The sequence below is a fragment of the Meleagris gallopavo genome, chromosome 10 (genome assembly GCF_905368555.1).
Source record: "Meleagris gallopavo chromosome 10, MGAL_WU_HG_1.1, whole genome shotgun sequence".
Lineage (NCBI taxonomy): Eukaryota > Metazoa > Chordata > Aves > Galliformes > Phasianidae > Meleagris > Meleagris gallopavo.
This window is the reverse complement of record NC_139413.1, coordinates 13,731,047-13,758,359: the sequence shown is the minus strand read 5'-3', so window position 1 is coordinate 13,758,359 and position 27,313 is coordinate 13,731,047. Positions and strand designations below refer to the sequence as shown.

The 27,313-nt window shown below is 37.1% G+C and overlaps 3 protein-coding genes across 9 annotated transcripts in view; 2 read left to right on the top strand and 1 right to left on the bottom strand.

Moving 5' to 3' along the window:
- Nucleotides 1-1,700: 1,700 nt before the first annotated feature.
- On the top strand, nt 1,701-8,289 carry C10H1orf146 (chromosome 10 C1orf146 homolog). The gene is made up of 5 exons (XM_085231337.1): nt 1,701-1,769; nt 3,457-3,547; nt 4,600-4,768; nt 6,479-6,557; nt 8,167-8,289. The coding sequence occupies exons 1-5, from the start codon at nt 1,701-1,703 to the stop codon at nt 8,287-8,289; spliced, it is 531 nt and encodes a 176-aa protein (XP_085087463.1).
- On the bottom strand, nt 8,286-27,010 carry GLMN (glomulin, FKBP associated protein). Of its 4 annotated transcripts, none has more exons than XM_085231335.1 (19): nt 26,887-27,010; nt 25,622-25,696; nt 24,567-24,692; nt 24,357-24,476; nt 23,330-23,438; nt 22,027-22,273; nt 21,457-21,556; nt 19,700-19,887; nt 19,213-19,266; nt 18,276-18,306; nt 17,820-17,909; nt 17,406-17,447; nt 17,221-17,294; nt 16,856-16,940; nt 14,310-14,419; nt 13,355-13,418; nt 10,991-11,114; nt 9,566-9,648; nt 8,286-9,461 (listed from the first exon to the last, which is right to left on the bottom strand). In XM_085231335.1, the coding sequence occupies exons 2-19, from the start codon at nt 25,685-25,687 to the stop codon at nt 9,408-9,410; spliced, it is 1,767 nt and encodes a 588-aa protein (XP_085087461.1). In that variant the 5' UTR covers nt 25,688-25,696; nt 26,887-27,010; the 3' UTR covers nt 8,286-9,407. The 4 variants fall into 4 exon arrangements, with proteins under 4 accessions (XP_085087461.1, XP_010713872.2, XP_010713873.2 ...); XM_010715570.4 differs by having other exon boundaries at nt 8,286-9,441; XM_010715571.4 differs by having other exon boundaries at nt 8,286-9,441; nt 25,622-25,693; nt 26,887-27,009.
- RPAP2 (RNA polymerase II associated protein 2) overlaps nt 26,977-27,313 on the top strand; it is a 35,273-nt gene continuing 34,936 nt past the window's right edge. For 3 of the 4 annotated variants that reach the window (XM_085231331.1, XM_031554758.2, XM_085231333.1), the window contains exon 1: nt 26,977-27,074. In XM_085231331.1, coding sequence (XP_085087457.1) covers nt 27,017-27,074 — 58 coding nt within the window. In that variant the 5' untranslated portion in view covers nt 26,977-27,016. The remainder of the gene's footprint in view (nt 27,075-27,313) is intronic. The other variant, XM_085231332.1, reaches the window with a different exon arrangement.

Genomic DNA, 27,313 nt, shown 5'->3' with positions numbered 1-27,313 from the left:
GACCATTAGAAGTACTGGTTTCAATACATAACCACTGGCTGAAGAACACAGTCGAAAACGAAGGCTTTTTTTTTTTTTTTTAAAGTACTTCTAACTGCACTTCTCCTTTAGCATAGGAAAGCAGCACTGTTCCACTTATATAAGGGAAACAGCAGCACCAATATTCAAACTTCTTCCGGGGAAAGCAGCGCTGCACTTGCTTTTACATTTTTGTATTATTCTATATTTAGAGTACCATAGAAAATAAAGCAGAACATTCTTCCCCAGAAACAGACGCAGCACTAACTGTTCATTGCAGACGCTGCCCTCAGATCGGCCCAATGACGAGGAAATTAAAGCACCGCCGTCACTGCTCCGGCGCCCCTCGTTCTGCGCGCGATCTTCTCACACTTCCCTGTCCTTTATACAATCTAAAGGCACTGCGCACGGCAGCAGGCTCTCGGCCAACCCTGCAGCCACCGGGCCGCTCCTGTCTGAGCTCTCAGCGGATCTGGCTGGGAGACCTCTCTTTCTTTTCACTTCTGAGAACCTGCGAAGGAAAGCTGGTCCGGCAGCCACGCGTCACCTGCAAGGGGCTGCAGCGCCTCCTGAGGGCCGCGAGGAAGCGGAGCCCCGGGCAGCGGCTCCGGGCTCAGCAGCCCCAGGCTCCGAGGTGCGCTCAGGCCGGAGAGCGCCCCCTGCGAGGGCGGGAAGCGCGAGACCCTCCGCACCCCCCCCCCCCCCCGAAGGCGGGAAGCGCCAGTACTCCCTCTGCCCCAACTGCTCACGGCCCTACGGGGCCTCTGGGTTTGCACCTGTGCTCAATACCAGGTTTGTCTAACGAGCGGAGACTCTCGGAACGGAAACCGGGAACGAAACAGCACGAGGCTTTGCACAAAGCAGCTCTCTGCTCAGCAGGCTGCATGCCTTGGGTGTGCAGCTGTGCCCTGCCAGCATGTGGCTGGGGTCCTCAAGCACTGAATCTCCCCAGGAAGCTTTCTTGAAGTTGTTCATTTGTTCTGAACCTCTATCCCCATTAAGCCCTCAGATGCAAGTTTATTTCAAGACTCGCACAGTTATCTAATTGCTACATTATATAAACAGTGCAGCAGTAGGTACCTACAGGCACCTTAGAGAGCTGGATTCTGCCTCAGGCTCCAATCAGACCCATAGAAAACTTAAGGCACTAATACCTATCTCCTCAACCAACAGATTGCATTTATCACTTTTTTTTGTTATTTTTTTGTTTGTTATTGCCACAGGGTATTTTTGTTTGCTTTGTTTTTTGCTCCTAAGCTGTTCAGAGGATTTGTAATGCTACAGCACAAAAGAAAACACAGCAGTAATAGCAGAGTTGTAAAGCCCCAGCAAGCAAACTACAGCAAGAGAGGATATGCTCAAATACAGCAGCCATAGACAAAGAAACAAAGTGGGTGGGAGGGGAAAGGGGAGTCTTCTTACCTTTGGAAGGCCTCAGGTAGGCAAGGACCTCCAGCAAGAGATACCCTCACCTCCACTGCCAGCCCTTAAATGAGGTCTGGGAAGGACTGGATCCTGGCTCCACTCCTTCCAGTCACTCAGGGGCATTGCATGCAGCTGAGCCCTCCTGGGTTGGCTCTGCCTTCCACCAGGTGCTCAATCACTGTTTGAGACCGTGACTTGACATTTCTGCTACAGGATTGCAGCTGACATTTCCTTAGAGAGCCAATAGAACCGTGAAGATGACAGATAACAGCAGGCAGGAACAGTCAAAATGGATAACAACAGTTATTATGAGTACAGGTCTACAGGTATGATGCCGTTTGCCAAGAGCAGTGGCTACCGAAGAAGCACTGGAAGCAGTGTTATGTTCTGTACATGCAAACACTGTATGCGATGTCAACCAATATACTTTAAGGATAAAGCAGTGACATTATCTGAGGTTGTTTCTACCACTGCATTCATTGGTTTTTGTTGTTTTTTTGTGGGTTTTCTTCCCTAGCTACTTCCGTACATATTTAACACTCTTGCCATTTGCTATTCTGAGTTGCACTGCTCTAAGCTTGTCCTTCTGACTCATTGTTTTTGCACTGCACTGATGCTGCTTTCAGTGACTACTATAAATAATTCTATCAGGGATATTTTTAATTTTCTGAACTTCTTCCTAAATGCTTTATTTTCTACTTTACTGTGTCAATGTTGAGATAAATTATTACTCAGTAAACGTGCAGTTCAGCTTAAAATAGCCTTACAGATAGTGATTTATATTTGTATCTGTTAATTTCAATTCCCTAGTAAAGTGAAAGGGGCTGTCAAGGAGCTGATAATTAGTTCCTGCAGCTGAGGCTAATTTCATGCCAGCTTGAGAGAATTTAAAGGCTGAGGGCTTTGGCTCACTATCAAGGATAGCTTATATGAGCTTGGCTAACAAGGTCACTGCTCTATCTTTGCTGTACAAATAGATGAGTGGTATTTAAGTAATTCTTGAATCATCACAGTTTAAAGCCTGTTTATTTGGGATGACAACCTGTAAGCTGTTCTAGTTTGGGAACTGTTTCAAGAGCAATGTTATCTGTAATGGTGAGAGATATCTGAGGGTAGCAATCACATCAGCTACTGCAGTGAAACTGGCTCTTACTCAAGTATTAGTATGGAGCAAAGATACAGAAACAGCTTAAGTACAAGTTGAAGATCTTTTAATGAAGATACTGTTTTGTATCAGTTTTGGTTAGTTCTGCATCATCAGCTTCCTTTTCTAGCCATGTAGCTTTTCTTTTCTTAAAGCTGTTTCATATTTGTGTACTAAATAATTTCCTTTCAGCAGTGACTCTGAAGCAGAGAAATTTTCCAAAATCATAGTTACATCTCATAAGCTTACATCTCTAAGTAAGAATGTCACTGAGCATTCCCATTCCATACAAATGCAAAGCATCAATTCAGGACTCACTCACCATCCAGACTTTATTTCGTATCTTTCGTTAAATCATTAAAACTCTCTTAATGGCAGGTTGCCTACATTTTAAATATCTAAAAAATATTTTATTAGCTAAAAAGGAGTTGGGAGTTCAATCTTTAAAACGTGTGGGTTTGAGCAGCTTTTGCAGAGCATACTGCAGAAGTGCTTTTTGCAGGCTGAAAAATATATCCAAACTCCCTCAGTTCCTCAAATGATTACATTGCATAGTGCAATGTTCTAGTTTTCCTGACTGGATTGTGTTGTCAAAAACCTTTAATGAAAATCACTTCCCATACAAATCTTCTGAAATATCTTCCAAATGAAATACTGACATCAATGAGAAAAATGCAGTCTAATTAACTGGAGCCTTAGAAGTACACTATTGTACATTCCTCACTTCTGCAAATTCTATTTTAGCATTTATTACAAAAACAGGCAAAATTCTTAAGCAATTATGCAAAAATTCTCCTACAACTATTCAATTTTTTGAGAATATTTCATCTAATTTGTTGGCTGAAAATAATCTGTTATAATTTATTTAGAATCATGAAATCTCCACAATTCTACAGAGGCAACATCGCGTCCGATATTCAGAATCAGTGGAAATTGGTTCCGTGATTTTTTCTCTTTCTGGTACAGTACTTTGTTTTTAAATTCCTAAACTTTAATGAGGCACTGTTGTAAGCTGTGCTGAACTGAATAAAATCTGCCATGTTGGAGTCTCATACAGTAGTGGAAGGAGAAGTGATTACATATAAATCAGGGGCTGCAACAGAGAATTTCATGAATTAAACATTGCCATTGGTCTCTATGTTGTATTTGGTGATAATCAGTAAACTCTTCTTATAAATGAGTATCGCCACTTAAACATAAAATGGCCATCAAGATATTTAGTATTTGTAAATACTGTAAACACAAGAGAGCCTTGGCTTTAGTTGTCCAAGCTGAATTTGCAGACCCGGTGGTAAAAAGGAAGATGAGAAAAGGATTCTTGGAGCTGTTTTGATTAGGAAATTACTGAAACTTCAAACATGAAACATCTATCCATTCTTTCCAGAGCAGAGAATGCTTTAGACAATCGGATGAGATCCTTAACCTGAAGCTTTCCTGAACTGTTAGGACTAACAAGGCATCAATTGGCCCAGTCTTTTGTGTCCTCTGCTGTTAAACCTCCTCCACTTATGCCTTAACTTTGAACTTAACTTTGTTGATGGGATCATAATTTAATTTCTCATGGTAGACATTTTAGTTCAATTTGAAGATGTTGCAGGTGTATTTGCTTATGTTACTTCAAAATCAGAATTGCTGAAGTCTTCAATCAGTCTGCATTTGTTCTAAGTTCATTCCATACAGCAGATTCTTGTTCCTGAAACATGTGCTTGCAAAGGCATTCAGATGTCTGTACTTTAAGTGAATTGAACACTTTTTTTTTTTTTTTTTTTTTTAATGTTATGGTAGAAAATAACATCTGAGTTATTTGTAGTTTTATCCTAAAATTACTAGTAATTACTGGCCAAATGTCATGATTGCCTTAAACTCTCAAGATGATCTAATTCACTCACAATTTTTTTTGTTCTACTCTTTTAAATTAATGCTTGAGTAAGAATTGCTTCCTGATTAGGGTATTTGTAGTGAGAAGGATTAATCACATTGCTGACACAAATTCATATCAATTTCTTCAACAGGTGTTGCATTTATACTGGTAGACATTCAAGACTTGCTTGTGAGAGGGGAAGAACAGTTTTTAGAAAGAATTCAGAAGTTTATAAACATACATCGGAATAGTTTTCTGGTTTTGTCAGCTGCTCTCCATGGACCACAAGAATGGAATGAAATGTTTAGGATTCAGAGAAGGTATTATTTCAACATCAAACTTTCTATTGCTAGGAAAAAATGTTTAACTGTCTACTCGGCAGTCTTGGATTCAGTTGAATTTTATTTTGCTCATACACTGGAAAATTAGCCAAAGAATATGTTTAATTAGTGGAAAATGAAAAGAATGTTAAGTGAATTGATCTGACATGATAGTTAACAAAAGGAAATGTTCTCCTCCCTCCCCCCCCAGAAACAAACAAACAAAAAAAACCACCAAATCTTCCCTCCCATCATTTTAGGCCTTTGTACTCTTTTTCAGGTTTTTCTCTCACTGGAAAATGAGGCCATTTTCTTTAATTGTTTTGTCCTAGTTCTGGCAGCATGTTTTCATGGTAAATTCAAAATAGAACAAGCACGTTTTATTCATATGAAAAGGCTTTAGTGTAAACGATAGATTCTTTGCCAGGTTTTAAAATCTCTTCACTTGGAATAGTCTGTTATACTGAGCTAAAACAATGGAAACAAAGCCTGAAAAATTCCACTTCTCAGTATATACTTGCTCATAATGGATATCAGACTCTGTTCTATACTTCCATTCAAAACCATTTTCTGGCAGGTACAGTAATCTTTGCTGCAGCTGATTTTCACTCCTGATATCAAAGTGACTCTTCTAATGGGGTCTTTGATCTTTACCTCCTTGAAACTAACACCAGTTTCATTATACCCAGGGCACGTTGCCAAATGCTGATGAATAGCTGAGTATATTGGATGAAATGTAGGAAATCTATTATCCATTTGCAAAAATTCCATAAATTTTCATGAGAGTTCTTAAAAGCTCTGCCATCATTCAGCAAGAACATATTTTTCAGCTGATGGTAATGCTAATGTTCAATCTATACTTCAACTGATCTTTTATGTGCATTGATTACTAATAAATGTGATGTTTTGAAAACATGCTCCCTTTAGCAACTCAGTAATTTTATTTAAATAAAAATATTAGTTTTATCACTGCAGGCCACACCAACTTGATTATAGCAGGGCACAATTATACCTTAGATACGTGTGCTTTATTACTAGTTGGCAGCTAGGAGTTCTGGCACTGTAGGTTAACCAGTGACTGAGCTTTTGCACTGGTGGGATTGGAACATGTGCTACGTTCTCAAACCACAAGTCATATGTTGGATTTGCTTGTTGTTTTTTTTTAAATTCTCTGATTAAATTATATAAACTTGGACATTCTAATGAAATTGTTAGAATTATCCCATTATCTAACCATACAGATTGTTATACTTAGACAGTATACTAAGATGTATTTCAAATTCGGAGGTATTTTTAGCACAATATTTTTAGATCCTTTCCTGTGTTTTGTTTCTCATGGAAAAAAATAAATATTTTTTACTGCCACTTTGAGAACAGTCTTCAACAACACAACAAAAGAGCGTTTTGTTCTCCCTGAACATAAGCACACTTAAGAAATTATGACTGACTGTCAAGGAGTCCTAGAAACAAAAAAAACCCTTCAAAAATCCCACCTGGACAAATGGTGTAGAGATGGGATAGATCGGTATAAAAACAGCCAGAATTCGCCTGTTGCCTTCAAAGATAAAAGCAATCTTACTCAGCTGAAGATGAAAGCAACTTGTGGTGAAGACAAAGAAGTTGTTTACATTATGTGAGAATGTTTTTTGAGTTTCAAGGCATAATTAAATGTGCACTCTGAAAGTAACCTTAATTTATTTTGATGTGTAGATTCCTGGGAAGCAATTTACGTATAATACCAGTTCATAATACTGCTGAAACTGTTAAGTTGATGCTAACTATAGCTAAGGTAAGTCTGGTTAAATATGATTAAAATGATTTACTCCTCAGAACTTCAGAGGTATTTTAACTTGGAAAACATTTGTTTTTCCTTAATGCATCTTTCTGCATCATATTGACTACAATCATAGAATGATTTGGGTTGGAAGAGACCTTCAAGATGACCTAGTTCCAACATCCTGCTCTGGGCAGGGTTGCTACCCACTGCATCAGGCTGCCCAGGGCACCATCCAACCTGGCCTTGAACACCCCCAGAGATGTAGTATCCACAGCTTCTTTGGGGAACCTGTTCCAGTGCCTCACCACTTTCTGAGTTAAAAATTTTCTTTGAATATCTAACCTAAATCCCCTCTCTTTCGATTTAAAACCATTTCCCCCTTGTCCTATCACTATATGCTCATGTACGAAGTCATATTACACAATCCATGTTTCACCTTGAGGTGGGATTGTTGCTCAAATGCTTTAACTGAATGTTTAAACTATTGTTAAAGGTAACTTTAAATCAACAGAATGCATGAAGACAAATGAGACATTTAAGAGTTAATTCAGCTCTTATTTATCTCTGTTAATTTAGGATGTCACCGTACTTAACCCAAAGAAGCTGTGAATGTTCTCTCCCTGGAGGTGTTCATGGACAGTGTGGATGGGGACCACGGTAACTTGATCTAGTGGATGGCAACCCTGATCTTTAAGGATCCTTCCAAACAAAGCTATTCTATGAAATTAGAATGTCTTCATTTTGCTTACTAGCACTGAAGCAACATGAGATAAAAAAGAGATCTATATATGTAACTACTTCTAAAGTAAAGCAGTAATCTGAAAACACTAGCTACTTGCAGATTTTTAAGTGATGCACATAGTAATACATTATTTCTACAGCTTAACAAGTATGATTTAATCTATGTAACAGCAACATACCTTGTATGTATAAACATCCTCATTGAAGCCTGAACTGCTTTAAATAACATTTTCCATGAGAATTCTAACGTAGATACTATCTACAACAATGCTTGGACCATGCCACGTACCAAAAATAAAAGCAGCAGGTTAGAAAGCATGTTAGAAACTACATGTCATCTACTGTATGGTAAGAGTGGATGAATGCTTATTACAACTTTGAACGTTGTATTTTTCTAACTTTGTATGGATTCTGCTGCTGTCTGGCCCAGTTTCTTAATGTAGCATTAACCTAAAAACTTTTAAGATTACTGTTGATCCTATAAAGTTGAATCTGTTCAGAATGAATACACCGGATTTCAACAATTAGCCCCTTAAGAAGTCGCGATAGTACATACCACAGATATCTCAGTTGCCTTTATGTTGTTACTGATACAGTACAGAGTCAATCCAATGAACTCTTGTAAGAGAGTCCCTAATTATATCCTAGAAAATAAACTTATTTTGACCTAGGATAAGGAACATGGCCAAGGGACCAATATCATCCATCTAGTCCAAAGCTACCACACCAACTCCTGTAGAAATACTATATAGATAATAAGCAGATGCAAAGCTGATAGAAGTAGTTATGTTAGGACTGGTCTTAGAGATACAGAGAGATTGAGTATTCATTTTTCAGGAAGCAAATGTTTCCTACTCATAATATTTTTCTTTCTTCTAAGATGAATTCCAAGCCACGCGCAGATGATGTTTCTCAGAAAATGGCAATGACAAAAACCCACATAATAGAAAACAGTCCAGTCTGGAAGATGCTTCAGGAGTACCAGAAGTTGCATAGTAATTAATTTAGTAAGAAGTTTTATTCATAAATTAATTATAGCAGCTATACTTTAAACAATATATAGTATGTTCTTAAAATATCCTTTGCATTAAAAAAAAAAACTATATACACAATTTACACATTTGAAACAAATTTATATTAAATAACTCTACAGTTAAAAATAGTATACCTTATACTCTGTATGTTTTCTAACAACAACAAAAAAAAAAAAAAAAAGTAGTTTAACTGCGCTAAAGAGACGTCATCCTGATATTTGGTTTGATTCTGAATGTGTGCATTCATCTGTTTATCGTAATTTCTCAAATTAAGGAAAACTTTATCAGTAAAGATGACCAAAACAATTTCAAAATACAGGTTCGCCCTGTTAAAACAGTTGTGCATCAAGCCTTACACAGTGCATTTTTAAACACAAGTTTTATCTGTTCTTTTACCAAGTTTTAATATGTTACTTGGTTCAAGGCTGATGTGTTTTTCTTTAAACCTGGTTTGGTTTGCCTTTATCTATTATCTATAGCTTATAGACCTGTTTGAAAATATAGAAGCTTGTTTGTCATTATTAAAAAGTACTAATAAAAATAACTACTCCTTTAACAGTGCTACAGTGCTTTTTAATTCACAGCTCTCCAGGTTACTTTATAAAAATCTTCATAATTCAGATCATCAGACAGCAAGTTATCTAAAACACTTTGAAAATGAATTGAACAAGAAATGCACAATCATACATTCTTACCACAGCACAACACAAAAACATCTTGTAGATATACGTTCTATACTTCAGAAAAAACATCAAGTTCTGAAGATGAACACTTTAGTAAACAGGCCATCTCTGTGATCACAGACAAAAATAGCAAAATAAGCTTGTTTTTGCTTAAAAAAACAAAACAAAACAAAAAGAACAGCAACAGACATACGAAGAGCAGGATTTGCAATTTTTCTAGAGGCCACTCTAAGCTACTCTCTAAAGGTTGGTATAGCCCTCTTTTCAACTCAAATCTAATGATCAAAATGATCTTGCAAAAAGTATGTTAACTCAGATATTTCAGTCGACCTATATATTTTCATCCATTACAGATTTTACTTTCACTTCAATGAGCTCTTCTACTCGAGCTAGAACACTTTCTATTAAATCAAATGTGAAGAGAGCTGAGTGTAAAACCTGAAATGACAAAAGAAATACTGTTATTTTTATTAGAAAAAATGGATTTCTTTATTGACTGTATGTGTACGTTTGGCTCCAGATTAAAAAGAAAATATAAATATTTCTGGAATTGCAAACTCACCTGAAGTTGCATTTCAGTAGTCATGGCAGGCATCTTTTCCCCACTGACAGTCAAAGAACAAATTGTGTTAGAACTGTGTGCCTCTGTAGAAGAAAAGAACCTGACATCAGGCTGCTGTTCCACCCAATTTTTAGAATCAAAACAACTTTCAATAAATTAGTATTTGTGGACAGTAATTGTTAAATCAGAAGCATAAAGGCTGAACAAACTCTGAAAAGGAAAGGTACCGAACTTTGAGGATCTATCTCTGCGGTTTCTATATGATTTATGACTACATTAGCCAACAGGCAATATCTGTAAACTTAAAACAATTTTCTATTGCTAACATTCTCCTTAAAAGGAAATATATAATCTGGTTGGTTTTTTAGATACAACTTTTAATACTTTCACATCCAGAGTTATCTAAGATGACAGACTTAACTTCCTCCAGAAAATGGCTTCAGGTTTCTCTGTTCCCGACAGACTACTTACAGCAGACAAAACTACAAGGACAAATCTTGAAACTGAGAGGAAAATTTCAACAAAATTCAGACTATGTACTTGTAATGTAATGCCTACAAAGGCTATACACTGGGGAGAAAGACTAAACCATTTATTTTAATGAGGTAGGTGTCTTCTCTTGAACTCAGATCTCTATGCTTTGTCAAAGGCCAGAGACATGTAAGAAACTAAAATGAACCAGGAAGCTTTTTCTTTAAATGGACTCCCTTTAGAAAGATATCCACAGGTTATCTTCTGAAAAAATTCCTTCCCTCTGCCTTGTCCTTACATAGTTTATAATAACACAGAAGGATGGGACTAGGAGCAAAAAGCTGTACTGACATTTCTGGCAGCAGAAGTAATTTCCTTGGGCTATCTTAATTATACTAGAAACCATAAAGGGACAGAAGATCTGACATATACAGAGTTGGCCTACAGCAGCTATAGCTTTCACTCCCTTTGGAATGTATCTGCTTAACCCTGAGCAGAATTTGATTCTAAGTATCAGATTAAAAAAATCCAGAACATAATCCTTCGGGCTTTAAGACACTACCTATTTGCTGTGTGAATTATTTCTTCTCCTGTTAGCCTCCCCACACCTAGAATGAAACCTAAGGGCTATATATTCACAGAGAGACTTAGATGTTCCTGTCTAACCTTAAAATCAAAAGTATAAATGCAGTACAAGGTTTGAATGTCTTCATGTGACATTCCTGTCAGGTCTCTGTAAGGTTTACAAATGTGATGAGAGATAAACAAGCTCAGATTTTCCTAGTTATGAAAAGTATTAATATCAAATATAGCAACTGCTGAAATATGTGAAACCTGGAATAAAATCAATGCTTAAATAAAAATACGTATCTATAGAGCATTCACCAATTCCTTATTTCCAAAGTTTCTGAACATGAACAAGACTAAGAAAAAAAAACAACCAACACAACAAACCTCTTCTGTTTTCTTTCTTATTCTTTATTTCTGCCTCATAGTGTGCTTTTGACATATTCAGTCCAACATGCAGTGGTTTTAAAAAATTTTTCTCAATCTTGGCAAGTGCAGTCCACACACCAGTCTATTCCAAGAGAACGGCAAAGAGAAGGTTGCAAATTATTTTTAATGAAGTATCACAATGTTAAGTTTTCAAGTATAATTTTTTTTACTAGTCTTTAATACATAACCTTCCGTAGTGGGAAGGAAATAAAAAATTAGACTTATGCATTTAAGCACACACAGCATGGTGACACTTTAAAAATGTTTGAATTAACATTCCTGAATAACACTGCATTGCAATGACAACTGAAAGCTGTGGTAACTGTCATGCTCCTCAAATACAAAACTCTTGTCTATATATTGCAGTTAGTTTAAGAAGCTCTGTCAGAATGTTACTAGATATGCTGCTAAGCCCACCTTTGCATTCTCAACTGTCACAGTGAATTACATCCTACTAATATGTAGGAACTATATATACTTCTTTTAAGGTCTTTTTACCTATTGTTTTTAGAACATGTACCAAATATGGACCATATTCCAATCTCCCTTAAAACACACTCAAAAGTATTAAATATTTGCTTACTGCAGAATCCAATTTTTTTTTTTTCAATTGTATCTATGTTGCTACGACCCACTACCAAGAGTTCAAACTTGTCACTGGTTCTGCTGCACCAGAAATCTGGAATTTGCAAGCAAGTGATGACCCCATACAGGCTTTATGATGTATAGATATTGTCTTCCCAACCACTGTCTTCACTACACACATGTATATAGATTTCATATAGAAATATAAAGTTGAAATAAATACATACGTTTAATTGAAAACAAGCATTAAGCATCTTACCAGAATTAAAATTTTAATGAAATCCCTAATTAATCATAAAAAAAAAAGAAAAAAAAAAAAGCTGTTACACTGCTATGCTCATTTATGCCCTTAGGTGCAGTAGCCAAAGCGAACCAACTCTCCAGTTTGGGATGGCTGAAAAGAATTGAAAACAATGGCCTCAGGAAGCAAGCAATATGAGGGAAAGTTGCTCAAAAGCAAGGCTGTTCAAGGTTACACAGCATGAGAGGAAAACTCATAAGCTTGCAGTTACAAAACTGCTGTAGAAGGAAACATAAAGCAGTCTTTGTGTCTTTAGATACAGAAGCCATTTAAATGACTCCTATCCTCAAGGAAGATCACCAAAGGGCAGGGTAAAAGATGATGAAAATAAGAATTCTCAACATTAAATGGTACTGGTGATCACAAGGCACAATTCAAGAAATTCTAATCAAATAAGACCAATAATTACTTCCACATTAATGGTGCTAAAATGAAGAAATAACTATCCAGAAAAATCTGATTTTCTACTTGATTTGTGAAAGCACTTGTTATGCAGCAGTTAAAACATGTGAACTAAGATGAAAGGAATTATTATCTTTGTGTTCCACTTGCACTGTCTGAGGGGAACCAGAGGGGAAGTCTGTAAGAACTGGCATGGCTTAAATTTAAGGAAAAACTTCAAAAAAGTTGATGTTATTTTCTCCTCAAACCGTAATTATATTCTGTATGTCAAATATTAGATGGTAGTTGCAGCAACTGTGTATGCTACTGTGTATAGAGTTCTAATAATAAAAGAGGGATTCTTTCTTTGCTTACAAAACCGTGTGTGTATATGAAGCACAGCGCACTATAATGGGAACGTAAGTTACAATCCCTCCATACATCTGAGAAACTGATACAGTCTATATCTACTTAACTAAATAACATAAGAAATGCAAAATTGAAAGCTATTTTTACAGTTCATTTTCCCGATGCTTTTAGTAATCATCATCAACCATATTATTATCTTTCCATTCAAGCACCATCGAGCACTTACAAAACATGTATTCACAGAACCCAATGTGCTCTAAAAGTGAATCAGAATTTTTCCAGTATTTTAGGAGAAAATGAGATGCCAAAGTCAATTAGCCCAAACCATAAAGTCAACAAACTGGGGAAAAACAACAAATTACCTTGGGATAATTAAATGCTGGTGACAATATTTGTCTGACCATGCCATTGCTTACTGAGTTCAGGAAATGCTTTACTGCACTTTAATAAAAGGATTAACTTCTTTACTGTAACAGTTAAGTATGAATGCAACCAAATTTCATCAGAATAAAACAAAATATCACACATCTCCATATATAGCTAAAATACTACTTTCTGGATTACTGACCATTTTGGAGAATAATGCAAAAAACACATCTGTGAACAGAGAATAACAGTGTTCCATGAATTCTGCTCAGTCCACAGCTAATCAAAAATCAGTAATTTTCACTCCAATTAGTACTTACTTGATTATCACTTTCACAATCCTTAATGACTAAATATCTCAGTAGATTTAGTGATGCCATAATCCTGTGAAATAAAAATATACTACTGATCACTTAAAGTGCAGATATTTATTACAGGAATTATAACTTAAATTGTCCCTTAGCCAGACTCCCTAAAATATGCATTTGGTCAAAATAAAGCCATCCATGTGTTGAGCAGTATGGCTTAACCAAGAGCACAGCAACTTCCCTGTTACAAGAGAAGCTGACAATTTGCAAGTAAGATTCAAACTAGCAGCACACTGGAAGGTCAATAATTGTGAAGGAAGGAGTTTTCTCAAGAGATTACAAAATTATATTACAAAAAAATTGTAATTTTCATCACTGGTAATCCACAGTTGATTTGCACTAGTATGACAATAGGCTTTTTTAAATTATTATTTTATGAATTTTTATTTCTGCATGCTTTTTATATATGCTTTTTCTCTTACCATACTTCTTAGCAAAAACCTTACTGTTTCTTCCACCTAAATATCATTTGCTGTAACATCGAATAATTTTTATACCCCTGAAGAGACACACCACATTTCTTTTGTTCCTTATGTTACTAAAGTTATTCTGCTTCTGCAGAAAGCTGACAAACCATACATTTCTGAAACTTTTTTTTAAAATGCTTTACCAATTAGTTCTGTAACCTGACATCAGACCTAATGTTCTCGGGGAACACAGAAGGAATTCCTCTCTTATTGTCAACATCAATATAACAGCTCTGTAACATTTTTCTATACAGAGTTGGTTGAAATAGGTGATAGTTTAAATAGGTGATCGTTTACATCTCTATTTCAAAAAATCTAAAATACATTGATGTTTTCACTTAATTAGTTACATGGTGGCATACCTCTCATTGTAGTAAAGTGGTCTGAAGACTTCTAAATGATTAAAAAACAGAAGCCTCTAGCCTCTGATAACAGCTCACCTATCTGAGTTTTGGAGAAGATCTGTCTCAGCACCTTCAGGAAGCAAAAGCACTAAATCTAGAAGGGAGATCAGGTGATGTCCTGTAAACCAAATGTTGTCGTGTGTCTTCTGAAAAACGATACAAAAAGTTTAGCTGAGTACATAATTTAAACCTTAAATTGAGATAATTAAATCTTAAGTATTTAACATAGATAATTTAATGGTGAAGGGTCTAGAGGGTAAGACATAAAGGAACGGATGAGGTCCCTGAGTTTGTATGGTCAAGAGCAGAGGAGCTGAGGGGAGCCCTTATGGCAGATACAGCTCCTCACAGCCAGGAGAGTAGTGCTGAGCCCCGGTGACAGTGACAGAGTCTGAGGGAATGGCATGGAGCTGTCAGGAGAGGGGCAGGTTGGGTGTTAGAACAGACTTTTCACCAGAGGGTGGCTGGGCATGGAACGGGCTGCCCAGGGCAGGGGTCACAGTCCCAAGCTGCTGGAGTTCAAGAAGCGTTTGGACAATGCTCTCAGAAATATGAATTTCTGGGCGGTTCTGTGCAATGCTAGAGGTTGGACTTAATGACTCTAGTGGATCTTCCAGATCAAGATACTCTATGAATCACATGAACAATTTGGGGAAAATAGAAATTAAAAAAAAAAAAAAAAGGAAAAATGCTGAAAGAAATACTTTGTCATTGTTACAATTATTATATGTGACCAAAGTACACAAATTTGTCTTTTCACAATTCTCTCCTCTGCCTCTCAGATTGTTCTTCTCACTTTGAGTAGAAAAGATTTTTATCATGGTATTTAAAGGGGTTTTTTTTGTATGTATGTATTTCTAAAACACCAATTTCTAGCAATGTTTGCTGAAGGACAACTTCACCTCTTTGGTTCTTTGATGGAAGATGCATATTATTTTGTTTTGAAAGAGGATAAAGGACAGAGAACAGGAAGGAGAATAATTCAAGCACAAGATGGAGAGTGCTAGGTTTTGAAGTGACAAGACATAATAATCCTGATGCTGTCTGCATCATAGACAGACCACTTCTTACTTTCACAAAAAATTCTGCTAACCTAGACCAATCTATGAAATGAGTAGAGGAAGAAAGGCAAACAATCCAAATAACTTCTTGCACTTGCTTAGCAGAAGCTTGTGAAGGACTTGCAGCTATGTTAAGACCCTCCTCAGTGCAAACTGTAGAGCCTGCCTGCATAGTGCTGACTGAGCAAGTGAGTACACCTCTGAAATTTTCATGGCCTCTTTAAAAGGGTATTCCACATCAGTACAACAGAGCTGAGAGCAGAGTTATTTTGCAAAGATCCCACCTTGGTTAAGTCTGTACCTCAGACAGAGGTCAGATAAAGAAATATCACATACTGGACAAAACTTATCCAAGAGGGAAAAAAGACAAAGCCAGAAATGGATCGGAAGCGAAACAAGAAGGGTCGTCTGTGTTAAGTCAGGTCAAATGAGGAACACAGAAAGATTAACAATAGCTGGGTAGGGAAATAAGTTGGTAACAATTTTCTGTTCTTATCCATTTCTTTATATCTTCTCTGTAGCAAATTATTTGCAACAAATCTAGAATATTCAAGTCTATATAATGAAATATGTAAATTATGTGCCTTTCTGATAGGGCACTACAGAGAAGAAATGTATTAATAGAGTTCTGAAGCTGCATAGTCAACAAATTCATCACTAAAAAATTTCAGAATATGTTTTACCTATTCAACTTTCGTGCAAGCTCTTTTTGGAAGAGTTTTTACAGTATTATTTTGTTTATCCCCTGCTGATTCAATGCACAGGGCAGGCTACAATCTAATAAAAGTAATTCTCTGTTATACATTATGATATGAATTATGAATAAATGTGTTATAAGATATAAATGTTAAGATGAAATATGCATGAATTTACTGCACTCTCATTTGACAAAAAGGAAGACCTTAGAGATTAAATTTGCTTTGATAAAGGCCCTAAGCAGTAAAAAGGAGAAGAGATGAAAAAACAAAAAAGATAATAATTTACTTTTTATTAAGTTTTCCAATTTCCTTCCACAAATGATTATAAAACATAAGATTTAAATGGCTTTGATCTAATTCAACTCTTTCTGATGAATTTAGCATTTGTGAAACACTTACAGTGTAATGCTGAATGTCATCATAAAACACGAGATAAAAAATAATAGATCTTTCTGGACAGTAGCATTTAAATCATATTCAGAAAATGAGGAACTGTGAGGATGAAATAAAGTACCGTGTAGATCCTCTTTAAGGATCTATGTTTTTCAAGTACAGAAAACATAATAATAACCTATTAAAAAAATGCAGTAGGATCGTGTAATTTAAAAGTGCATATGAAGAATCATAATGTAAAAATACAAAGGCACAAAGAAGCCAAATCAGCCCTGTAACATTTCCCAATCTTATGCTTCTATTCAACATGTAGTTCCTTTGTTTTTCTTTTTTAAATGCATCGCTCAAATCTTAAGTTCTACACGTTTTCTCAACTTAACTCAGATACAATTTTGAGAAGAAAAATTGTTTCTAATAGTAACAGGCTTACCGTTAATGACAAGTGAATCTGATCTTTTATATTTTTAATAATGTATCCTTCTACACCAGCATGGTTGCTTGTCTTCAGTAAACACCTTCAAACAAAAATAATGTTATATCTTCAATACTGCCTACGTTGTTAGCTAAAGACTTGGATAACACTATGCCTTATTCACTAAGTAGCAGTTTTAACACTGGGTTACATCTGACAGCTGATTGTACGAGAGACAAGTGACATTCATTATTTACTCACCAATTAACATAGTAAAGTTAATGTGGTTTACCAGATAGACAAAAATGATTTCTGACAGTTTGCAAGCAATGAAGTTACAGTGAGGCTTGTATTATACTATCTACAGTAATTTGAATGCATACCTGAATAATGTATATTTTCCCTCTGCTTCAAATTTATCTATGAACAATTGCAAAATACTCAAACTCTTCTTTCTCTAAAAAAACAATCATATATGTATTAAATGCTAATAATAACAGAAATACATTCTCTGATTTATTCTAATTAAACTCAGTACATAAATCATTTTGTAGGTCACATTACATACCAGATGCTCTATGGGACAAAGGGTCATAACTTTCACCAAATCCTGCAGTTGGACAAAGAAAACAAATTCTAATTACATGCACATTATTACATCACATTGAACAAAATCTGTTCAAGGTATTAACAAACAAGCCAGGCCATGAACAGCTGTGTCCAAATAAAAACATAGCCAAAGTAGTAAGAGCCATCTAAAGTGTATTTTACTTGTCATTATAACTTCATGCTGCAGCATGTATCAGAGGACAAACAATTCAGCATAGCATGGAATTCCGTACAACATGACACTACAGGTTTCAGTCTGACAACACAACTGCATGAAGGTTCAGTAGTACGTCCTCCCTCCAACACTGAGAAAACAGCTGGGTATGGTTTATAATCAACTACAGAGGCAGTTCTGTACACTGTTTCTTGTTACCTGAGGCACGTTAATAAATTCTCTGAATTCCAAATACTGATGGAGAAGGCTATTATCTTCCATTCTCAATAAACAGCTCTCAAACAGATCCTGCAGGTGGGAAGGAAAAATAAACAACTGCCAACGCTTTGCACATATACAAGACATTGATCTATACGCTTAACACTTCATGGAGAAAACAACCTTTACTACAATTCACATATTTGGAGCTTCTAGGAGCTGTAAATTTAAGTAGTAATGGTAGTTTAAATGTATTGAATGCGTGTAATGTTCAATAAATTTATTACATTTGTAAGTCTGAAGAACATCTAACTAAGCCTCAAAATATTTCTGAAACAGTTACCCAAACCATTCATACCTTTCTAAGAAAGAGAAACTAAGGTTTTACAACTGCTGAAATTGAAAAGAATCAGCATTTTAACTACGAACATTTGATCAAAGGAAAAGTAAACTTACAAGTCCTTTAGATAACATAGACTCTTCTGTTCTGTAAAGAAAAAGACATCAAGTTGAAAATTAAGGAGACACTTAATGATGATGTTTCAGATGAAATAGTAGATGTCAAAAGGGAGCTGGGCCATTAACAATTTTCATTCTGATTTCTAAACGTGATGTCTTCATTATGTCTCTCAAAAATTTTTTTAGAATATATCGACACTACAAAATAAATAAAAGCTGTAAACTAGACTCCTCTCTTTAGGGTCAGAACTGCTTAGTTTTTTTCCCTCTTAATATCTGTAAGGTAGCAGCTCATATCACAGGCACCAAGATATTAATTAACAAAGAAAATAAATTATTCTATTATTCTATTCTATGAGCATAGATAGCTTTGCAAGCCAAAGAAAAATGCAGCAAATACTACAAAGAAGAGGCCAAGAGGTTTTGTTTTACTAGGAAATAATAAGGAGTCATAATCATGACTCCCTTCTACAGCAATGCTAGAAACTATTTGGTCAACATTGCTGCTAATGGAAGGCAAAATAAACATACAGAGAAGCCTGGTTTCCTCTAGAAAGACAGACCTCTAATCAGATTGTGTATCATATCAGAATACATTCAGGTAAGAACTGTCTTATAGTTCTTCTTAAAAGTAAACTGATACAGAATTACAAATAAATATACACTAATTATTCTGCCTTAATTTTGAATTCTTGAATAAATTTTCTAAAAACAATACATGAGTATTTTAGACAATTTGCTAAAGCTCTTAGAAAAAGACAATATCATCTTGTCATAGAGCTTGCAATTTTAACTGACAGCTTTAAGGATCTTCTTGAAACTTATTTGGCATAATCAGAATTTGATTCTATGAATTATTATAAAAGGCCAGAAATAAAACATAGGACAAAAAGTTCCCTCTGTCATCTGGAGCTCCAATATCATATAACCTTACCTTTTCAGTAGCACTTCAACGTGTGTCATATTGCATTGGAGAAGGTATGATGAACTAGAAAAGAAAATTAGGTTTATATTAAACTGCGTAAGCCACACACATTTTCACAACCAATACATTTGAAAGCATTAGTCCTTTTGGAAAAATCTGAAGAAGGATATTTACAAAGTTAATAATTCAGAAATACATGCAAAGCACTACATCCAATTCCATTTATAATTCATATGTGGCATCTGTCTACATAATTTTAGTACACATTAATTTTCAGCGTAAGACTAATCCTATCAGTTTCTTTAAAAGGTCAGCTCGCCTACAATCAAACTGCAATAGAGTAATTTGCAGGACTGTTAAGCTACATAAAGTTGCCACAAAACTAAAACTGGTGAAATACAGTTTTCATTAATAGCTATCAAAAATAAAATAGTTTTATTTTGCTCAGAATTTTCTAAGTACAAACATAATGTAAGTGAGGAAGAACAGCTCTTACCTAAATACCACTGGAAAGCAATTGATACCAAAATGCTGAACAAACACCAGGTATGACAGACATGCCAAAGAATCTGCAGAATTCTTTCGCTCTATATCCTCAAACTCCTGATTCTCCCAGTATGATCTTCTGCTTTTATGATGTAAGAACACTAGTGGCATTAGTTCTCTCATATCCAGCAAAATGTCCTAAAATAGAAAGTTAGATTTCATTTCATTGCCTTTAAAAATCTGTATGCTTACTAAATTACAAAGCTTAAGCAGTATTTACAGTAAAACATCCTAGGTAGGGTATGTAGAAATTACTATAAATATTTTGTGAATATTTATGATACATACTTCTGGGGAAAAAAAATACTGTCAGAGAAACATTACTAAGATAGCAAAGTCAAGCACTCAAAAGTTTGCAAAAGACTTCAGAAAAGTCACCCTGCAAAACCTGATTAGGCTCCATTATCTACAGATGCTATGAATAATAATGGCTTCCTGACCAAGTTATGCCACAAGACTTGTATTTTTCACAGAGTACTCAGTATTTTGCTCTCTGATCACTAAACACTATGCAGTACAATGTTTACCCACCAAAGGCAAGCCCTGTTTTAAAGTTAGAATTGTTTTGTATGGCCTTTCCAGACATTCACAGCAAGAAGACACCTGAGAACTTCACAACTATTATATGCGTGTTCTTTACCCCAACACATCTATGTGGACTAAGAGTTAGTGCAATTTCTACTGTATGAATTATAAAGAAGCAGAGGTTAATCCACCCTACCAGTGTTGTCCAAACCAAATATCCAAGACCTGACATTTTGGAGAATTAGGATTACATCAGACGTCACATACTTAAATGCATCTTTACTGACCTCAGCTGCAGTACTCATTACCCAACTCCACATACAGCAGAAGTGGATTTCTTGAGAAAATGAAGAAAAAGTGATTCATAATTAGCATAATAAACGGTTTCAGACTGTGCCCAACCAGAAAGGCAGGGATAAAAGTCCGTTTTTTAGAGCAGCCTTAACTATCTTAACCTTTTATCATCTTCTGGTAATCTCTGCCACCATCACTGCACATCTGAAAAGTTCTGCAATAAGAGAAGCAAAGATCTCACAGGCAAGCTTCTCTTTCATTGCACAGTTCTAATTAATCCAAGCAGCAGTTCCATCCTACACTGACTGAGATATGCTGTGGGGAAAAAAAAAATGAAGTGAACATCATAGAAAAACTAATTTACGATTGAAAACAACCAAAAGTTTTGCTAACTTCATAGTGTGCTTGACTTTACAATCTTTAACACTGGGAGCTATATCCAGCTTTAGCAGCAACAGCAGTCAAGCGATAATTTTTATTCCTTAACTGCCAGCCGGCACTGCACTTTAGGCAAGTAAGAGATTTCTGAGTGCAAAATTTGGATTAATACTTAGATTTTAACTTCACTAAGTAGCAAAGACAGTACGTCAGATATTTTTAAAAAATCATACTTAACCAGGGAAAAAGAAGGAGCTAAAACAAAGTAGCAGCTGCTGATTCAGAGAATAGTCCAAACTGGCTTATCAAGGAGCAAAGCATCTGTAAGGTTTATCATTTCCAAGGATGGAACCTTAGCCTATTGCAGACCTTTACATACCCGCATTACCTTATGGGGCCTGGTCAGCCATCACACTAAGCAGTAACAGAAATGAAATGACCTTCCTATTGGTAGTTCTGAACGACACAACTGCTTTGGCAAACACTTCAATTCACAGTGACTGCACTTACTATAATTTCAGCTGCAAGATGTCGAAATGGATGTTCTTCAATGCCTTCCATTTGTTCAAGCTGAGCTGTCAGTAATGGGTATTTCAGGCTTTTCATACAGCTGAAAAAAAAAAAACAAGTGAAACTTATAAAATCTCACAAATAGAGACTACAGCTACATCATCAATGGCCAACAAGGTCTATGTACATTTTATCTGCTGCTGTTCCTGATATTCCAAGAATAGAAGAAAAATGTCTCCTATTGGAGCATTTCTTAGAATTCACCTCTAGAATAGGATTATCCTCACTTTTGCACGTTTGAGTTGAAGCACCAGGACTACCAAATCAGCTCCATATTACAGAGACTTATATTTCTTAATTTCCTTGTATTAAAAAATTTTACTATTCTTCTTTCACTTCTTAAAAAAGTAAAGGTTTTTTTTTTTTCTTTTTGAAATACAGCGATAGTTTATATGCTGGCAGCACTATAACACCTTTAATAAGATTATTTATTTACTGCACGTGTAATAAATGTCTACTGTTCATTTTGTTTCTTTACAGGAATATATTAAACTAATACTAAATGCTCACAACTTCAATAATTCTTCTTTCAGCTCCGTGTCATTGTATTCTGACGACTTTTCCATGTTTTTAACAACTTCATTCACAAAAGGTTTAGCAAAGTCCACCACTGCATTACAACACTGACAGAGACCAAGTTTATCTTCTTGTATTTGTTGCTTCGTGTAAGGTACAGGCAAGGGAGTAAGCTGATTCATAATTACGGCCAAAGATAAGCCCACTGAGTAAGCCTTCTTGTTCTGAAGCTTCAAAAGCACTGAAACAAAGAGAACATTTTGAGACATTAAGTTAATATTTGCTGGAGGAATGTGTGAGCTGTGATGGGACTGTATAAGAACGAACTAATATTTCAACTCAGATGGACAAGTCCAGCAAGACTTATCAGCTTATAACCATTACTAGTTAATCTATTTCACAGTAGTAAATATGACCAAACAGTTGAGAATGATGCATTTCCACACATTCCTCTTTGTTGCAAAGTCACGAAGACTGAAAAATTTGTCTTTCTAGAACTAATCTAAACAAAATAATATCCATTTATCTGGCCTGGAAAACCTTTTTAGTATGGCTTTCTTGCTTTACTCTTTCTTGCTTGACAAAACTTTCTGCTGAGATCTGACTCTTCATTAGGCAGCTCAGAGCTGTTCTACACTCTGTGGCAAAAATAACATAGGGTCTCCCAGGCTGAGGAAGCAGCACAAGTCACTTTCCATTTACACTGATCTCAGTGCACACTAGCTGCAGATCGGTTATGCAACAAAATACATATTTCTCATTATCAAAGTTCTTCTCTTGTTAAATTCTAACTTAATTCAGTAACAGAGCTCAGAGACTGCTATAATTGGACATAAACTTGATAAGAAGAAGTGTGATACATTTTCACATACCAAGAGAAAAACTACTACTTGTTACCTACTTAACTAGTATCTCAATCCATATTTTTAATTTTTGCATATAAAACAGAAGAATGCAGTTTATCAATTCATATTTTTCAACCTGTTTCAATTACAAGTAGAAGTTTTATAATTTTAAAGTTTTAAATGTTAAATAATGAATTCTCCAAATCTATGAGTCCATGTAATTCTATTTCTGTAACAAGGATATGAGCATTTTACAACTGCAAAAAATAACCAAATTTCATGAATGAAGAAAAATGTTGCTTTTTCAACTGAGGTTATCAATCTTATTTAAAATCTTCTTAAATTACTTAAATATAAAGGCTAAACAAATCTGATAAATAAATAAATACAATTTAATAAAAATAAATAAATAAATTTCGTTGGCAGAAATCACATGAGAAAGTCAATGTTACCTGTCTGCAAAGGTTGAAGCAGTAACATGATAGTCTGGCACACCTGCTCTCTTGATGTCTGTTCAATCTGTTCAAGTAAACCCAAAAAAAGTTCCTTCGGATTGCACAGCTACAAGAGATGAACAATATGCATGTTTTAATCACCATAGTTATAAAATATAAACCAAACAAACAGGAGAAAAAAACACATCACAAACAAACCACAATACAGAAACTCCTGAACATTAAGAAAACAGATTAGAACATCCAAAATTATCTTTAAAGAATCAAATATGAAACAATAAATACAACCTTATAGTAAATGTACTATTCTGAGTATAAATGCATGTACACTTTCATATAAGCTGAAAAGACAGAAATCAAGTTTAGTGCCATTAGATTTGCTACGTTGTATAGGCACCTCATAATACTTCAGCAAGAAGTTATTTCTTAGTAGTAGAGAGAAAAGAAAAACTTCAGTGTGAATTTGGCTTAGTTTGCAAATTGTTTTCCAAGTAGATAATTGAAAAGGAACTGAAGGGGAATTTCCTACAGATTAAATCTTATTTCCCTATGACTTCACTAGAATTGTCAGCTACCCACTGTCACAGCCCAAATCCTGCCAGAGTCTACTAAGCATCTGGAGCACACTCTCAGACACAGGGCTTGAATTTTGGGTGGCCCTGTGAGTAGGCAGGATAAATAAAACTTGTGGGTGCCTTCCAATCATTCTATGACCTGCCATAGACAAGAGGTAGCCTTGCTGTGGCGACTCTAACTGCCAAAACTAGTTGCGAAGAACTTTGTGTTGGATGATGTCTACCTCAGTTCTGTCTAAAATTGTCTAAATTTATTAAAAAGTTCACTACCTCTGAGAATGTTATCGCTGTGTCTACTTCAGATAAAATTGGACCATGAGTTTAACAGTGGTGTGGAATGGACAGAAGAACTCAGAAGCGTTCATCTCCTATTTTCTCTTGAAGTCAGAAGGAATTTCTGTCCCTTCCTTAAAAGTATCTTATTACAATCATGTATTTCAAAAACATACCTGCACCAACTGATCTAGTATCTTCAGGCAGAGTTCTCGCTTCTCATCTTCCTTTTTATATGCTAAAATACATCTAACAAGAGGAGAGATGAGATTCCAACCCATATTCTTGATGATAACCTACAAATCAGATTTTCAGAGAATGAACCAAAACTGGACGTTTTCTAAACCCAGAAGGATCGTATTTATGGAAGTCAAACTTAAACTCACCTTATTTTTCACATTTTGAATCACTTCTAATAACTGAGCAGCATGTCCATCTTCTAAACATTTCTGACCTGCTACCTGAAACAGATCATAATCTTCTCCTCTAAAATCAGCTTCTTCCAGAATTTGCTATAAAGAAAATAAGCATGTTTAACTCCTTATTTTTAAAAAGGTAAATACAAATACAGATAAACATAAGCTTCCTTTTCAAAAGTAGATGAAGTGTCACTGTAACTTCTAATACATAAAGGATATGACGTAAGAGGTTACCAAGAGCTACCACAGAAGATAAAGCAGTATTTCAATAACTATTTCTATGTCTAAACTACAGTTTGCTAGCTAGAAGATGCCCGTGATATGGAGTACTGGATCCACTTTGAGTACTGGATCCAGTTCTGAGTACTGGATCCACTTCTGGGCTTCCTGGTGCAAAAAAGACAGTGAGTACAGTGGAGGGACACAAAGATGATAAAAGGCCTGGAGCATCTCCCCTGTGAGGAAAGGCTGAGCGAACTGAGTCTGTTAGCCTTTAGAAAAGAAGACTCGGAGTTGTGATCTTATTAATGTCTATAAATATCTAAGTGTGGGAGTCAAAGGGACATGGCCAACCTCTTTTCACCAGTCTGTGGGGACAGGACAAGAGGAAACAGACATAAACTGGAGCACAGAAAGCGCTGCACCAATATGCAAAGGAACTTCTTTATGGTGACAGAGCACTGGAACAGGCTACCCAGGGAGGTTCTACCTTCTCTGGAGACATTGAAGACTACTCCTGGACACCTACCTATGCAGCCTACATGCATTTGCAAAGGGGCTAGACTCAACGATCTTTGGAGGTCCCTTCCAACCCCTACAGTTCTGTGATTCTGTGAGAGAAACGAAAACACTTCTTTCTCCAAGAGGGAGAACCTGGGTTAAGTGCCATGGAGAAGTCAATGAAATATGGAATCTGAACCCAGATAACAATGAGGAGATCTGCTAACAAGTGTCTTGTGTTTTGAAGCCATAAAGTGAAACTTACACTGCTTGCATTTGTGGCTTTTATGAGAAGTACTTACGCATCTTTCTATTATGGCTTGAAGTTCATCAACTGCCATTATAGTTTGAGTTTGTTCTTCAGGCATTGAAAACTACTATGAATTAAAAGGTACAGTATTAAAACACATGAAGTAAACACAGAAATTTAAAAAAAACATGTTAATAAAAAGACGTCAAATAGAGAAACGAGAACAATCTCTTAGCTACCGCATGGCCACATTCACTGACAACTGCAGCCAACACAGAGCACACCCAGGCTCACTGCGCACCAACCACAGATCCCCATGCTGCGCTTTCTGGGGGTTCCCTCCCTGGGTGAGCACTCTGCCTGCTGCCTGGGAGAGGCACAGCGCGTGCAGGTGCCTGCTGCCTCGCACCAACACTGTTTTAGTCCAGTCAAGACTACATACGCAACATCATTTACTTCCTTGCGACATCTGGGTTGGCTGATTAAGTCTTTTATCTCTAGGTCCTTTATCTCTAAAAACTTCAAGTTTGGGGATTTCTGTTTGTTTGTTTTTACGGTTTTGAGTAATTTCTTCTGCCTAAGTCTGGTTATACAAACCCTGTGCCTATCCATCACCTCCGCCCTTGGATAATTAGCAAACGGTTCATCAAAGCACTCAGACTCACCATTCTTACAGATGCCTCAACATGCCATCCTCCATCTTTCCTTTTGAACCTGACCTCGGCTACCTAACACAGCACCTGGATAACTACCTATGTGGATATCTACAAAACCCAGTCAACTCACAACAGCATAAAAACACACGTGCGAATTTTAATGCTGAAAGAATACAGGCGCCTATTCCAACGTTTGTACCTCCCTGCAATCCGGCAGCGTTCCCAGCCCGCTCTCTCAATTTCACGATGACCACATGCTCCATTAGCGCACACCGTGCTCCGAGCCGTCCGTTTGCGAGGACGCTACGAGCCCTCAGACCAACCCAAACACGCTGCCGTTTGCCCTTCCCCGCCGCGGGACACGTGACGGCACGCACGGCGCAGCACGACCTGCCGCTCAGCTCCCACACGCTCTCAGGCCTCAAGACTTAACCCGGTTTCTAATCACATTTTTCCAGTGGTTCCAGCGGCAAACGCACGGCATTGAAATAATCAGGAGCCTCCTGCCGCTAGCACTCAGCGCTGTCACTCCTCTATTAAATACATTCCTCAGCAGCTTCCCCGGGCGAAGTGCAACACAGGCCCGCACCAGGGGCCGCTAACGTAAGCCTTTAACCCAGGGCTGAATTAAAAGCAAACAAAGCCCGCGAGAAGCGCTCACCGCTCACGGCGCCCACCGCAGCCGCGCCGCTCGGGCCGCGCCGCTCTCGCGCCCCTCCTCGCTCCCGGCCCAGGCCGACACGGCTCCGCCTCCGGTGAGAGGTCAGAGGGAGGGAGCCGGCAGCACCGTGATGGCGGACGGGAAGCCGCGGGGCAGCGCGAAGGGGAGGCCCGGCCGGCGGCGCGCAGGTGAGTTCCGCGCCGCGCTCCGCCCGTCCCGCGCAGCGCCCGCAGGCCGGCATAGCGGGCTCGCGCTCCTCTTTGCGCCGGGCGGCAGGACGGCCTCGGCTGGCGGTGCACGACGAGGCCGCGAGTTCGGGGCGGCTCGGCTCGTCCGGGTAGGCTGCGCGGCTGGGGCCAGAGAGCGGCTGCGGCCAGAGAGCGGCTACGTGGGGCCGGGCTCACCGCAAGCGGTCGGATGAGACGGG

What these genes read in the sequence shown, in the direction of transcription:
- GLMN (XM_010715570.4), bottom strand. Translation starts at nt 25,687, where the DNA reads ATGCCTGAAGAACAAACTCAAACTATAATGGCAGTTGATGAACTTCAA. An exon ending in TTTGTCCCATAGAGCATCTG is followed by an intron (nt 17,295 to 17,405) that starts GTATGTAATGTG and finishes TTGTTTTTTTAG; the next exon opens with AGAAAGAAGAGTTTGAGTAT. An exon ending in CTTCTCCAAAACTCAGATAG is followed by an intron (nt 13,419 to 14,309) that starts GTGAGCTGTTAT and finishes TTTATTTCACAG; the next exon opens with GATTATGGCATCACTAAATC.
- C10H1orf146 (XM_085231337.1), top strand. Translation starts at nt 1,701, where the DNA reads ATGACAGATAACAGCAGGCAGGAACAGTCAAAATGGATAACAACAGTT. An exon ending in TTATGAGTACAGGTCTACAG is followed by an intron (nt 1,770 to 3,456) that starts GTATGATGCCGT and finishes TAATTTATTTAG; the next exon opens with AATCATGAAATCTCCACAAT. An exon ending in ATGTTTAGGATTCAGAGAAG is followed by an intron (nt 4,769 to 6,478) that starts GTATTATTTCAA and finishes TTTGATGTGTAG; the next exon opens with ATTCCTGGGAAGCAATTTAC.